Source organism: Oncorhynchus masou, chromosome 31 (genome assembly GCF_036934945.1).
Source record: "Oncorhynchus masou masou isolate Uvic2021 chromosome 31, UVic_Omas_1.1, whole genome shotgun sequence".
Classification (NCBI taxonomy): Eukaryota; Metazoa; Chordata; class Actinopteri; order Salmoniformes; family Salmonidae; genus Oncorhynchus; species Oncorhynchus masou.
In genome coordinates this window covers 87,651,404-87,667,118 of record NC_088242.1, presented here as the reverse complement: position 1 = coordinate 87,667,118, position 15,715 = coordinate 87,651,404, and the positions used below count along the sequence as shown (strand labels likewise).

The 15,715-nt window shown below is 41.7% G+C and overlaps 1 protein-coding gene across 1 annotated transcript in view; it reads right to left on the bottom strand.

The window, feature by feature from the left end:
- Positions 1 to 362: 362 nt before the first annotated feature.
- Positions 363 to 15,715, bottom strand: part of LOC135524695 (zinc transporter 7) — a 40,864-nt gene continuing 25,511 nt past the window's right edge. The window contains exons 9-11 of the mRNA XM_064952450.1: positions 2,049 to 2,139; positions 1,806 to 1,955; positions 363 to 1,408 (exon numbers count right to left, since the gene is read on the bottom strand). Coding sequence (XP_064808522.1) covers positions 1,361 to 1,408; positions 1,806 to 1,955; positions 2,049 to 2,139 — 289 coding nt within the window. The 3' untranslated portion in view covers positions 363 to 1,360. The remainder of the gene's footprint in view (positions 1,409 to 1,805; positions 1,956 to 2,048; positions 2,140 to 15,715) is intronic.

The following is a 15,715-nucleotide window of genomic DNA, read 5'->3' as shown; positions in this document are numbered from 1 at the left end:
CTTTTAGGTGATCAAATTGTTACGAGTGTTTGCTACTTCCCATTTTTATTTTCTTAGGCAAATCGGAGACAACCTGGAATGCTATAGCCACCTTTTTCTGGGTCTGTAAAACCAGCCTTAATAGTATGACATTTGGTAAAGTAATTATTTACAGATAGGAAATCATGGATGACAAACAGAGCAATTTCCTTGTTTAAAGATATGCACCACCTGTGTCAAATATGTAACAATTAACAGTGGAACTAAACAAACATTGAGATATAGACAAGCTTAGCCAAACCTTTTCAAGGTGAAGTTTAAACTATTATCCCATGTCAACCTCCATTCCTGCAAACACAAATAATGAGAAAGAATATAAAATGTGCAGTAAAATCATTTATTACATTTCAAAAGAAGATTGGAACTGGCCAACTGCAAACTTAAGACCAATGAGGATAATAAAATCCTGGGTTTTAGGCTAACTTCATTTTGATGTCTGTTTCAACCATCCCCTTTAACAAGGTGGTGAGCAGCTGTTCATGGTTCAAATAAAGCTGCTGTGTGCCATCCAGGGAATTATGTCAAGCGTGGTCAAGAGGAATTCTTACAACTTTCCCTTAGGAAAAATTACCCTGACAACTCTCAAAAGGATGTTCGATCAAAGATGGAACCAAAAGAGTTGGAATAAGACCCATGTCGGCCGTCTGATTCCCTCCGGGTCTTGAAGGACATGATGATTCCAGTCGCACATACGTAAACGAATGGCTTCTCACATGAGGATATGACTGATTGTCCATTATTTGATTCAAAAGGCACTTAAGAAACCCAGAATGACAGTTGAATGGCTCAAATGTGCAAAGTGCAACTAAATAGCCAAACGGAATATGCCCCCTAGTTAATTATGTGGGACTGGTATGATAGACGTACAAACGTTGGCTTAACACAAAATGTCCATTGAAGTGTACTTAAACTCCTATCAGACAATAGTTAAATTAATTAAAACCCCATCTTAATGGGAAAAAGGATCTAACCAAGACATGCAGTATGGCCCGTGAGTTCTCAGACAAATGTCCTAAACAGTAGAATGGGTGGAAGTGTGTGTGCGTGTGTGTGTGTGTGTGTGTGCAATGTCTGAAGCAAAGTTCTTGTTTTCCTCGCAGACGTCACATAATTGGCAGGTTTTGGTTTACATCGTTTTTTTGTTTCCTCCCAAAAGTCAGTGTACTTGTCCTATAGCTGCTTCTGTCTTGGTCCTTGGTTTGGGATGTAAACTTTGAGATCCAGAGAGATGCGGGGGGAACATGGTGGGAAGGAACCCCCACAGCAGCACAGAGGGCTTTGGTCCCAGGACTCCCGGGGACATAGAGAGGAACGAGTCCCCCTACATCGCTGCCACTTCAATCTGGACATACAGTTGCCGTATTCCAGCCTGTGGATAAGTACAATTGAGACAAACTGTCAAGCTTTGCATCAACATCGGTCACAGTGAAGATGTTTTCCTTTCATGTCTCTGACATTTGTGGCCCGTCATTACCTAGTACAGGTGTAATGTCATTCTAATGTGGTCATGGCAGAGCTCTTAATACCTAGCTTGTCGAACTTGGCTGCTACATCTGTTTCACACCTTCCACCTGGACTTGAATAGACTGATCATCTGCCCATAAACCAAGGAGCAACTTCATTTTGTCTGCTGACCAGTTGGCTGCTGTTTTCAAATGTTACCAGTGATTTTGTGGTTTCCTATCTGCTGCTGGCTAATCAGTATGTGTACTTTTAGGAGAATGGCCATGTGTGTTAAATTACAAAGGGATGGCGTCCGTTCCTACCTGTGTGAAAATGTTGTGTGTTTGGCTAAGAATCCATTTGCCATCAGCATCGGGTGCGATTAGCAGCTTGAGAGTGCCGATATAGACATCTGTGCATAGGGTCCAGAAGTGAGGCTCCTGCAGGTTGTACACACCCTGTAACTGCTGCACCTGCAAACACACACAGATGTATAGTACCATTACCCACCATGTTTTCAGCTTTGATGTGAGGGTATGGTTGAGGCATGGTTGTGCAGCACTTACCCTCTGGTAGCACTCTGGCAGGGTGTTGTCCAGAGAAGGTGGAGTTCGCTGCATCAGAATCCCAATGGACTCCCTGAGCAAGGGCACCACACTGGCAGAGGGAAAGGACCAAATAAAAGTTCAGCGTGACTCATTTACCCCAACCCTACACTTTCCTGTTAACACTCACTGACCTGGCAGGCCCAGGGTACAAGGCATGCCAAAGTGATATTTGTGCCACTGGGTCGGAAGTCAATCTGAACAACATGAACCCTGGACAATGACAGAGCTTGCTCGGCGAGGCAGGCAGGTAGGTAGGGACCCATAACACAGGAGTGACAAATGTTACTTTAAATTAGTGGAAATATGGGTAATATTTCTGCTCTAGGGCTCAATTCAAGCCCCATCTCACAAGTTCAGTTTTACATTGTGATTTAAATTTAACGGCAATGGACCTGCTCTAGCAGAGACCGCAATAATGGTAAATGCTGCATATGAAGGCTTTCGGAAATTCCCTTCCCATTTCTATCGCGGAATCTGTAACACTTAAGCTTTCCAGATTGAAGAGCCCCCAAGTCTCTTCGTTCCAACATAAACCTCTCAATTATCTAGAATTCCTCACAAATGGCATGTCTAGGTCAAATAGGGATGTTTTTCCATCAAACCACCTAGCCATACCTTGCAGAGTTGGAAGTCACAGAAGCCTCTATCAGAGAGCAGGAGAAGTACTTGGCAGACCAAGCCGGCTGCAGTCGAAACTACTCACATACTTGGACAGTGCCTTCATGAGGCTGGACAGTGCCTTCATGAGGCTGGACAGTGCCTTCATGAGGCTGGACAGTGCCTTCATGAGGCTGGACAGTGCCTTCATGAGGCTGGACAGTGCCTTCATGAGGCTGGACAGTGCCTTCATGAGGCTGGACAGTGCCTTCATGAGGCTGGACAGTGCCTTCATGAGGCTGGACAGTGCCTTCATGAGGCTGGACAGTGCCTTCATGAGGCTGGACAGTGCCTTCATGAGGCTGGACAGTGCCTTCATGAGGCTGGACAGTGCCTTCATGAGGCTGGACAGTGCCTTCATGGAGGCTGGACAGTGCCTTCATGAGGCTGGACAGTGCCTTCATGAGGCTGGACAGTGCCTTCATGAGGCTGGACAGTGCCTTCATGAGGCTGGACAGTGCCTTCATGAGGCTGGACAGTGCCTTCATGAGGCTGGACAGTGCCTTCATGAGGCTGGACAGTGCCTTCATGAGGCTGGACAGTGCCTTCATGAGGCTGGACAGTGCCTTCATGAGGCTGGACAGTGCCATGCCAGCCACTCTTGCGCCTTTCTTTCGTCTCCTCTCAACAATCTTGCGCCCACAGTCTCAAAAACCCATCTGTCATGACACGTTCCGCCAGACCTGTATTCCAAAGCCACAAGGCCGACCACCACAGCATATGTGAGCCATTAGAGGGTTTGGAGTCTTTCCCTGTCCCCAAAACCACACCCTCTCCATCATCCCAGAATCCCCCCCTACACTCCTTGCCAACATGGGAAAAATAAATGTTGCCCTTCCTCCACATCTACAGTCTTCCTTGCACTACTGTACACCACACATTAGTAACACTACTATAAACAGCTCATCAGCATAATGTGTTATTTAATCAGGCAAGTCCATTAAGAACAAATTCGTACTTACAATCACAGCCTGGCAAGAGGCGAACAGTGTGTGTGAAGTAAAACATGCTTCCATACATAAGGCAACACAAACTAGTGACATCGGGTGACAACTACGTGTCAAACTATCAATTTGTCCTTTGAACTCCTCCAGGGACACCAGGTCCTGTAGTTTTAGGTTGGTTTGAAGGGAATTCCAAGACCAGGGAGCTGAGTAATGAAAGGAACGTTTTCCATGCTTGGTTCTAATTTTCGGGACTGTTAGCATAAAACAATATTGAGATCTGGCCTTGTGTATGTTTTCATTTCGAGCTCGGAGAGATGATAGATAAAATGGCCTTATAAATAAGAATGTACCAGTGTTTGAGCCTGCTTGTTGCTAGGCTATTGTACATTCTTCAGCTTCACCTTTGATGAGTCATACGAGTCTGGTCCAAATGTAGCAAATCTCTCTACCCTACAATCCACCATGTAATTATGAAACCGAATATGGGTGAGGAGAAAAGAGAACCTTTGAGCAAATTTGAAGTCAGGAACAACTTCAATCTGCAAACAGATTACTGCACTAGTCTGAAGCCAAACAGAATAAGTAGAACAATAATTGTAAAAACAACCATGACATTTTTGTTTTGTGTCATTTTGTAAAAACTTGGAAAAGCCAAACAATTTACTAGATGTCCTTGAATTGCAGCTAAATGAATACATTAAGTTTGTTTACGTTTGTCTGTACTGTACTTTTAGAATAATAGCTTACTCGGTAATACAGAAGTTAAGATTACAAAGGTATGGGCAGCCATTACAGAAGCTTTTATTTGTGCCAGCCTGACATTAACAGTAATGAGGAGCCTTTTAGAGATCCATCCATTTCCTGACTGCTCAGCAAAGTTGGCCAGTAAACTGTGGTACCACACTTAAATTCAGCACATACAAGAGGTTTGTGTAATACTGTCTGTTGTACTGAACCATGTATGCTACTGAGGAAGAAGCCAATAACCTCAGTGTATTAAGGCCATAATGTATTGCTTGAAAAGTCATTTTTGTAGTCAGGAGCTTGTCTCTTGTGTCGCCTCATGATTTGATTCAAGAAAGTAAGTACCATCAAATTCATAACTTTCTGTAAGCCCTTTGTGCTTAATGTCTGCTAAAATACAAATGTTAATGTAAAGTGACATTTATGACCTACTCAGCTGCCTCCATGTTTGCCAATACTCTGGACAATCATCTGAAAACAGGAAAGCTCCCAGCATGCGGAGATTGTGCTCTGACATCATACTATTGTTCCAAGCCTTCCTGTGTAGCCGAGTAGAGGCAACATCATGGACTGAGTCACCAGAGGCCCACATAGCAAAGCTTAATCATACTAATTCATTTTAACAGACTTAAAAACATTTAGCTCCTCCTGGCTTCCACACAGCCTACAAGCCACTGATCCAACATAGGATTTAGATTTTTTGTTTTTAAACGTAAATGTTCCATTTAATATAGCCTACACCTTCACAATAAATCCATTATTTATTTTAGACAGGTCTAAAGAAGCATGATTTGAAGAAAATGTAGTCTATTTCAGAAGAACAGAATAACATACTCTGAGTTGTCCTTATGTTAGGTCCTGATCTGGCTGTGCCATATGGCTGTGGGCTACACTAGTTCAATTAGCAGACAAGATTTTCTTAGAATTCCACTGCATATTTTATAGTATGAAGAACACAATTGAACTAAGCTGAATAAAATTGAAAGGATATTTTCTCCAAACGATTTGAGGAAGTATGCACATGCGGCTATTCTGTGTTGAGCAGTTTAAGAAATAGGTACTCCTATATGCTTAATTGGATTGAAACGGGGGGGATACATGGCATCTAGGCTAATACCTCAGAAAGTATTCAGACCCCTTGACTTTTCACATTTTGCTATGTTACAGCCTTATTCCAAAATCAATTAAATCAAAGGAACTCCTAAGCAATCTACACACAATACCCCATAATTCAAAGCGAAAACAGGTTTAGAACATTTTCCAAGAATGAATGAATGAATGAATGTATGTATGTATGTATGTATGTATGTATGTATGTATGTATGTATGTATGTATGTATGTATGTATGTATGTATGTATGTATGTATGTATGTATGTATGTATGTATGTATGTATGTATGTATGTATGTATGTATGTATGTATGTATGTATGTATGTATGTATGTATGTATGTATGTATGTATGTATGTATGTATGTATGTATGTATGTATGTATGTATGTATGTATGTATGTATGTATGTATGTATGTATGTATGTATGTATGTATGTATGTATGTATGTATGTATGTATGTATGTATGTATGTATGTATGTATGTATGTATGTATGTATGTATGTATGTATGTATGTATGTATGTATGTATGTATGTATGTATGTATGTATGTATGTATGTATGTATGTATGTATGTATGTATGTATGTATGTATGTATGTATGTATGTATGTATGTATGTATGTATGTATGTATGTATGTATGTATGTATGTATGTATGTATGTATGTATGTATGTATGTATGTATGTATGTATGTATGTATGTATGTATGTATGTATGTATGTATGTATGTATGTATGTATGTATGTATGTATGTATGTATGTATGTATGTATGTATGTATGTATGTATGTATGTATGTATGTATGTATGTATGTATGTATGTATGTATGTATGTATGTATGTATGTATGTATGTATGTATGTATGTATGTATGTATGTATGTATGTATGTATGTATGTATGTATGTATGTATGTATGTATGTATGTATGTATGTATGTATGTATGTATGTATGTATGTATGTATGTATGTATGTATGTATGTATGTATGTATGTATGTATGTATGTATGTATGTATGTATGTATGTATGTATGTATGTATGTATGTATGTATGTATGTATGTATGTATGTATGTATGTATGTATGTATGTATGTATGTATGTATGTATGTATGTATGTATGTATGTATGTATGTATGTATGTATGTATGTATGTATGTATGTATGTATGTATGTATGTATGTATGTATGTATGTATGTATGTATGTATGTATGTATGTATGTATGTATGTATGTATGTATGTATGTATGTATGTATGTATGTATGTATGTATGTATGTATGTATGTATGTATGTATGTATGTATGTATGTATGTATGTATGTATGTATGTATGTATGTATGTATGTATGTATGTATGTATGTATGTATGTATGTATGTATGTATGTATGTATGTATGTATGTATGTATGTATGTATGTATGTATGTATGTATGTATGTATGTATGTATGTATGTATGTATGTATGTATGTATGTATGTATGTATGTATGTATGTATGTATGTATGTATGTATGTATGTATGTATGTATGTATGTATGTATGTATGTATGTATGTATGTATGTATGTATAAATATAACAGAAATTCCTTATGTAAATAAGTATTCAGACCCTTTGCTATGAGATTCATAATTGAGCTCAGGTACATCCTGTTTCCACTTTATCCTTGAGATGTTTCTACAACTTGATTAGAGTCCACCTGTGGTAAATTCAATTGATTGGACATGATTTGGAAAGGTACACACCTGTCTATATAAAGGTCCCACAGTTGACAGTGCATGGCAGAGCAAAAACCAAACCACGAGTTTGAAGGAATTGTCCGAGGTACGTCTGCAGAAGGGTACCAAAAAAATTCTGCAGCATTGAAGGTCCAAGAATACAGTGACCATCATTCTTAAATGGAAGAAGTTTGGAACTACCAAGACTCTTCCTAGAGCTGGCCAACCGGCCAAACTGAGCAATCGGTGGAGACTGCCTTGGCCACGGATGTGACCAAGAACCTGATGGTCACTGACAGAACTCCAGAGTTTCTCTGTCGAAAGACAACCATCTCCACAGTACTCTACCAAGCAGGCCTTTATGGTAGAGTTGCCAGACCTCAGTATAAAGACATGACATGCGCTTAGAGTTAGCCAAAAAGGCACCTACAGTCTCTCAGACCATGAGAGACAAGAGATTCTCAAGATTGAACTCTTTGGTCTGAATGCAATGCCACCCCTACGGTGAAGCATGGTGGTGGCAGCATCAGCATTTTTCAGCGGCAGGGACTGGGAGATTAGTCAGGATCGAGGCAAAGATGAACGGAGCAAAGTACAGAGAGATTCTTGATGAAAACCTGCTCCCGAGTGCTCAGGTCCTCAGACTGTCACCTTCCAACAGGACAACGACCCTAAGCACACAGCCAAGACAAGGCAGGAGTGGCTTCAAGGACAAGTCTCTGAATGTCCGAGTGGCCGAGCCAGACCCCGGACTTGAACCTGATCTAACATCTCTGGAGAGACCCGAAAATAGCTGTGCAGCAATGCTCCCCATCCAATCTAACCGAGCTTGAGAGGATCTGCAGAGAAGAATGGGAGAAACTCCCCAAAAACAGATGTGACAAGCTTGTAGTGTCATACCCAAGAAGATTCAATGCTGTAATCGCTGCCAAAGGTGCTTCAACAAAGTACTGAGTAAAGAATCTGAATACTTATGTAAATGTAATATGTTTATTTTTAATAAATTAGTAACAATTTCTAAAAACCTGTTTTTGCTTTGTCATTATGGGGTAGTGTGTGTAGATTGAGGGAAAACAACTATTTAAATCAATTTTAGAATAAGGCTGTAACGTAACAAAATGTGGAAAAAGTCTAGGGGTCGGAATACTTTCTGAAAGCACTGTAAATAGCGAATGAAGGATGCTTTTCCCATTTTCATGCCAGCCATGTAGGCTATAGTCCTGTTGTAAAGAGTAGCAATGTGCTTAATATGATTAAAGTTTATGTCAGAGTGGTTAGTGGGACAATAGAGTGTTGAGTACCAGGCAGTTAGCAAGTTTGGTAGGCTACTAATGACCATCGGGGGCATCAGAGCTTGGAGAAGCCTGATAACCGTGACTAAACGGTAACATGATTTTGACTGTACGGTCACCGCAACAGCCCTACCTCCATCCACACATTCTGAACGGAAGCATATGTTCATTGTTACAACATAAAAAAATTAAGGGACACAGACCCACCATGAATAAAAGTGGGCTGAGAAGTTAGCCATTTTGAGAAGGCAAGATGGATGCATAAATAGTCTCAGATGCAAGGCCTTGAACATGACCAAAGCCACTGAAAAGAGGATGAGGCGAAATAAGAATTCAAAAGGAACTCGGAAACCTGTAATTAACGAAATAGAGAGCCAATGGCAATGCATGACATGCTAGTGAAATCTCCGCCCCACAACCAAGACCAACGCTTCAATCTGAAGTCCCTCTGATTGAAAGGATCAAGTGAAAACCTGTTATTACTGCTGGCTACACTAGAATGGTTACATTAAACAAATGGGGGAGCGAGGGAGACAGGGGAAGCAGAAGCTCCTCTGCATTGTTATCCAAGAAATGTAATAAAAAAAAAAAACACATTTATAAGAAACTACAAAATAGGTGAATACTGGTTGTTTAAGAGCTATTATGCATTAACTCATTGAGTCAAGAAAACGGGAGGGAACAAAGACAATGAAAGATAGCGTCCTGTTTACATTGTTCAATGTGACCACCAGAAAGGGCTTTCACAGTAGTAATGTGGAAGAAGGGTTCCATATCTCCCTTGGTCATTACCTGACCTCAGCCTGAAATCTCACATTCATTACCTGCCAAAACAATGTCTACTGCCAAGTCCAGTTCATGAGGGAATGATGGAACAGAGGTCAAAACGTAAGAGTAGGCCTTTTTGACTAATTGTGTCATTACAGTGGGTATAGAAGTGACATATCTTAGAGAATGCTTTCCATTTCTATGAAGGACTTGTTCGTTAAGCCTTCAACAATTGGGTCAATATATACTCCCATTCATGTCTACTTACCACCACTCAACCCTGTTAGGCCTTTATGTTACCCAAATTAACCTTTGTATGGCACCTGGGTATGTACTGTCCAAACACATCTGTGACGAGTTGCCACACTAACACGAATCCCTCTCAGTACACAATCTCTAATCAGCATGACCATAAAGAGTCTTCCATTTGTATTTTTTTACAAAAAATCTTAGACTACACATATACTGGTATGTGAACTTGAGAACGTGTCACGTCTTAACAACTACCTCCGGAGGTACAACACTCTCCCGACAGTTGCCCCCCTCTTAGCAGGGCAGTGTAAACACAAAAGTCTCGTTGAGCCAACAACCTTAGGGTGTTGTCACACTTGGTATGGAAGGGGAGCTGATTGTGGACTATAGGAGAAAGAGGGGAGAGCATGCCCCAATACACATCGATGTGGCTGTTGTGGAACGGGTTGAGAGCTTCAAGTACCATGGCGTCCAAAACACTAAGGACTTAACATGGTCCACACATACCCACGCAGTCGTGAAATGGGTATGGCAGCACTTCTTGCCTCTGAGGATGAAAAGATTTGGCATGGGCATTCAGATTCTCAAAAAGTTCTACAACTGCCCAATTTAGAGCATCTTGGCTGTATCACCGCTTGATATGGCAAGTGCACCTCCGCACAAAGGGCGGTGCGGACAGCCCAGTACATGACTGGGACCGAGCTCCCTAACATTCAGGACCACTATATCAGGCGGTGTGTGGAAGACTCGACTGCTCACTCTGCTACCGTCCGGCAAATGGTACCGGAGCATCGGCTCTCAGACCAACAGGCAGACAGTTTCTACTCCCAAGCCATAAGACTGCTAAATAGTTATGGTACCCAAACTATCTGCAATGACTATCTTGTACTGACCCTATGCACACTCACTAGACCTGCACAACATTCTCAGTGGGGGGACAAAATAGCCACAAAGGGGATTTTTTTTTTCAAATCCCTGGTTGACAGCCTCCCTCTCGCCATTTTCTCCCATCCAGTCGATTAACAAACAAGCTCAAAAATGCTGAAATAAGACCCCAAAAACTCAAAGATAAGGTTAATTGTATGTTTTTAAATTTGTCTTATATTGGGGTTTACATCTGCTTGTCAATGTTTTGTGCTATTTAATTGCTCCTCCCCCCTTTTCATTCTTCCGTGACTTGTCCCATATCGCACCTGTATTAAAATGAGTCCTTCATGAGCCTTGCTCTGTTCCAAGAAGGAACGCAACATGCTGTAAAATAGGCCTAGGCGGGTTCCCTTGTCCTTACTGTCAAACATGTGAACTGTAAAAAACATATAGCCTTTCACGGATAGCTTGCGACAAAAACGCTTTGGCTTAAGTCTCAATGACAAAACCCCACTCAGGCAGAGAAAGAGGGAGAAATTCACACTCAAGGATGGCTTTGTTCACAGATATTAACAGAACAATCACATTCCAGAGAGGAAGAAAGAACTGACTCAAACACTATGAAATGGAGAACAAGTCTACCAGAGAGGCTGAGTTTATCATTTGGATAGAGGGGCCCACACCCTGAACACTTTGCCTTTACTGTACAACATACAGCGGCACACCAAGGAAAATCCCCCTAAAACATGAGCAGCAGAACCACTATGGAGACTACTCATGCCTCTTTCCTACTCTGGGTCTCAAGACCCATTCCTCACCAAATAGACCCTCTGGATTTCACTAGTTCCACCAATCACTGCGTAACAAAATATGAAAAGCAAGATATATTTTTAAGATGCCAAAATGTCACCTCACTTCTCATAGGGCCACACACTGACTACTAGTTGGGCAGCAGCACCTACCACTGTCTCTGTTGGGAATGGCGAGGTGATCAAGGAAAAAGTTGTGTTGGGCTGAAACCTGATGTAATCACAAATCATGTTGACTTCAGCTACCTAAGTCAGATACAGGCTACAAAGAGCATCCCAATCAATGCTTGGCATTCTTTAGGGCTGGGTTCAACCTGTATCACTGAAGATCTGCGTTAATGTAAAAGGTCATTTCCGATTGAGCCGTCTGTGACTGCAGTCTCCGCGAAAGAGGGAACATTGCATTTAAATCGAGCTGTAACGCAGATCTTCCGCAATACTTTGGCGATACGGATTGAATCCAACCCTTTGTGTATAGGTTTGAAGCAGCGAAACATGATAATGCACGCAGGCCTTCGGTCTTTCCATCTTGTTCTGCAGCACCAGGAGCAGTTGTCTATGGTGAACACTGATCCACCACTAAAGACTAGGGCCGGGACAATACCATCATCGCGTCATAGCGGGGGGGGGGAGAGACGACACTTCCTCAGGAAACCAAACTTTTTTATGTTGTCATCCAGATTTAAAATTATTTATTTTGCAAGCTAAAGCACACAATATTTACAATATTTTACATCCAGGTTTACATCCTATTTTTCTAACTTAATTGAGGACAATAAGAACAATCCAAAATTCCTTTTTGATACGGTCGCAAAGCTAACTAAAAAGCAGCATTCCCCAAGAGAGGATGACTTTCACTTTAGCAGTGATAAATTCATGAACTTCTTTGAGGAAAAAATTATGATTATTAGAAAGCAAATTACAGACTCCTCTTTAAATCTGCGTATTCCTTCAAAGCTCAGTTGTCCTGAGTCTGCACAACTCTGCGTGGACCTAGGATCAAGAGACGCTCAAGTGTTTTAGTACTATATCTCTTGACACAATGATGAAAATAATCATGGCCTCTAAACCTTCAAGCTGCTTACTGGACCCTATTCCAACTAAACTACTGAAAGAGCTGCTTCCTGTGCTTGGCCCTCCTATGTTGAACATAATAAACGGCTCTCTATCCACCGGATGTGTACCAAACTCACTAAAAGTGGCAGTAATAAAGCCTCTCTTGAAAAAGCCAAACCTTGACCCAGAAAATATAAAAAAACGAATCGGCCTATATCGAATCTTCCATTCCTCTCAAAAATCTTAGAAAAGGCTGTTGCTCAGCAACTCACTGCCTTCCTGAAGACAAACAATGTATATGAAATGCTTCAGTCTGGTTTTAGACCCCATCATAGCACTGAGACGGCACTTGTGAAGGTGGTAAATGACATTTTAATGGCATCGGACCGAGGCTCTTCATCTGTCCTCGTGCTCCTAGACCTTAGTGCTGCTTTTGATACCATCGATCACCACATTCTTTTGGAGAGATTGGAAACCCAAATTGGTCTACACGGACAAGTTCTGGCCTGGTTTAGATCTTATCTGTCGGAAAGATATCAGTTTGTCTCTGTGAATGGTTTGTCCTCTGACAAATCAACTGTAAATTTCGGTGTTCCTCAAGGTTCCGTTTTAGGACCGCTGTTGTTTTCACTATATATTTTACCTCTTGGGGATGTTATTCGAAAACATAATGTTAAATTTCACTGCTATGCGGATGACACACAGCTGTACATTTCAATGAAACATGGTGAAGCCCCAAAATTGCCCTCGCTAGAAGCATGTGTTTCAGACATAAGGAAGTGGATGGCAGCAAACTTTCTACTTTTAAACTCGGACAAAACAGAGATGCTTGTTCTAGGTCCCAAGAAACAAAGATCTCTTCTGTTGAATCTGACAATTAATCTTAATGGTTGTACAGTCATCTCAAATAAAACTGTGAAGGACCTCGGCGTTACTCTGGACCCTGATCTCTCTTTTGAAGAACATATCAAGACCATTTCAAGGACAGCTTTTTTTCCATCTACGTAACATTGCAAAAATCAGAAACTTTCTGTCCAAAAATGATGCAGAAAAATTAATCCATGCTTTTGTCACTTCTAGGTTAGACTACTGCAATGCTCTACTTTCCGGCTACCCGGATAAAGCACTAAATAAACTTCAGTTAGTGCTAAATACGGCTGCTAGAATCCTGACTAAAACCAAAAAATTTGATCATATTACTCCAGTGCCAGCCTCCCTACACTGGCTTCCTGTCAAAGCAAGGGCTGATTTCAAGGTTTTACTGCTAATCTACAAAGCATTACATGGGCTTGCTCCTACCTATCTCTGATTTGGTCCTGCCGTACATACCTACACGTACGCTACGGTCACAAGACGCAGGCCTCCTAATTGTCCCTAGAATTTCTAAGCAAACAGCTGGAGGCAGGGCTTTCTCCTATAGAGCTCCATTTTTATGGAACGGTCTGCCTACCCATGTCAGAGACGCAAACTCGGTCTCAAACTTTAAGTCTTTACTGAAGACTCATCTCTTCAGTGGGTCATATGATTGAGTGTAGTCTGGCCCAGGAGTGGGAAGGTGAACGGAAAGGCTCTGGAGCAACGAACCACCCTTGCTGTCTCTGCCTGGCCGGTTCCCCTCTTTCCACTGGGATTCTCTGCCTCTAACCCTATTACAGGGGCTGAGTCACTGGCTTGCTGGGGCTCTCTCATGCCGTCCCTGGAGGGGGTGCGTCACCTGAGTGGGTTGATTCACTGATGTGGTCATCCTGTCTGGGTTGGCACCCCCCCTTGGGTTGTGCCATGGCGGAGATCTTTGCGGGCTATACTCAGCTTTGTCTCAGGATGGTAAGTTGGTGGTTGAAGATATCCCTCTAGTGGTGTGGGGGCTGTGCTTTGGCAAAGTGGGTGGGGTTATATCCTTCCTGTTTGGCCCTGTCCGGTGGTGTCCTCGGGTGGGGCCACAGTGTCTCCTGACCCCTCCTGTCTCAGCCTCCAGTATTTATGCTGCAGTAGTTTGTGTGTCGGGGGGCTGGGGTCAGTTTGTTATATCTGGAGTACTTCTCCTGTCCAATTCGGTGTCCTGTGTGAATCTAAGTGTGCGTTCTCTAATTCTCTCCTTCTCTCTCTTGGAGGACCTGAGCCCTAGGACCATGCCCCAGGACTACCTGACATGATGACTCCTTGCTGTCCCCAGTCCACCTGGCCGTGCTGCTGCTCCAGTTTCAACTGTTCTACCTTATTATTAATCGACCATGCTGGTCATTTATGAACATTTGAACATCTTTACATTTGAACATTATTATCATTTGAACATTATTATTATTATTATATTAACATCTTGACCATGTTCTGTTATAATCTCTACCCGGCACGGCCGGAAGAGGACTGGCCACCCCACATAGCCTGGTTCCTCTCTAGGTTTCTTCCTAGGTTTTGGCCTTTCTAGGGAGTTTTTCCTAACCACCGTGCATCTACACCTGCATTGCTTGCTGTTTGGGGTTTTAGGCTGGGTTTCTGTACAGCACTTTGAGATATCAGCTGATGTACGAAGGGCTATATAAATAAATTTGATTTGATTTGATTTAAAGGACTGTTGAAATATACTTACTCATGTTTCCATACTAGAACTTATTGATTACTTTACATTTATTTAATTTATTTTATTTCACCTTTATTTAACCAGGTAGGGAAGTTGAGAACAAGTTCTCATTTACAATTGCGACCTGGCCAGGATAAAGCAAAGCAGTTCGACACATACAACGACACAGAGTTACACATGGAGCAAAACAAACAGTCAATAATACAGTATAAACAAGTCTATATACGATGTGAGCAAATGAGGTGAGATAAGGGAGGTAAAGGCAAAAAAAGGCCATGGTGGCAAAGTAAATACAATATAGCAAGTAAAACACTGGAATGGTAGATTTGCAATGGAAGAATGTGCAAAGTAGAAATAAAAATAATGGGGTGCAAAGGAGCAAAATAAATAAATAAAGTAGGGAAAGAGGTAGTTGTTTGGGCTAAAATATAGGTGGGCTATGTACAGGTGCAGTAATCTGTGAGCTGCTCTGACAGTTGGTGCTTAAAGCTAGTGAGGGAGATAAGTGTTTCCAGTTTCAGTGCTTTTTGTAGTTCGTTCCAGTCATTGGCAGCAGAGAACTGGAAGGAGAGGCGGCCAAAGAAAGAATTGGTTTTGGGGGTGACTTGAGAGATATACCTGCTGGAGCATGTGCTACAGGTGGGAGATGCTATGGTGACCAGCGAGTTGAGATAAGGGGGGACTTCACCTAGCAGGGTCTTGTAGATGACATGGAGCCAGTGGGTTTGGCGATGAGTATGAAGCGAGGGCCAGCCAACGAGAGCGTACAGGTCGCAATAGTGGGTAGTATGTGGGGCTTTGGTGACAAAACGGATTGCACTGTG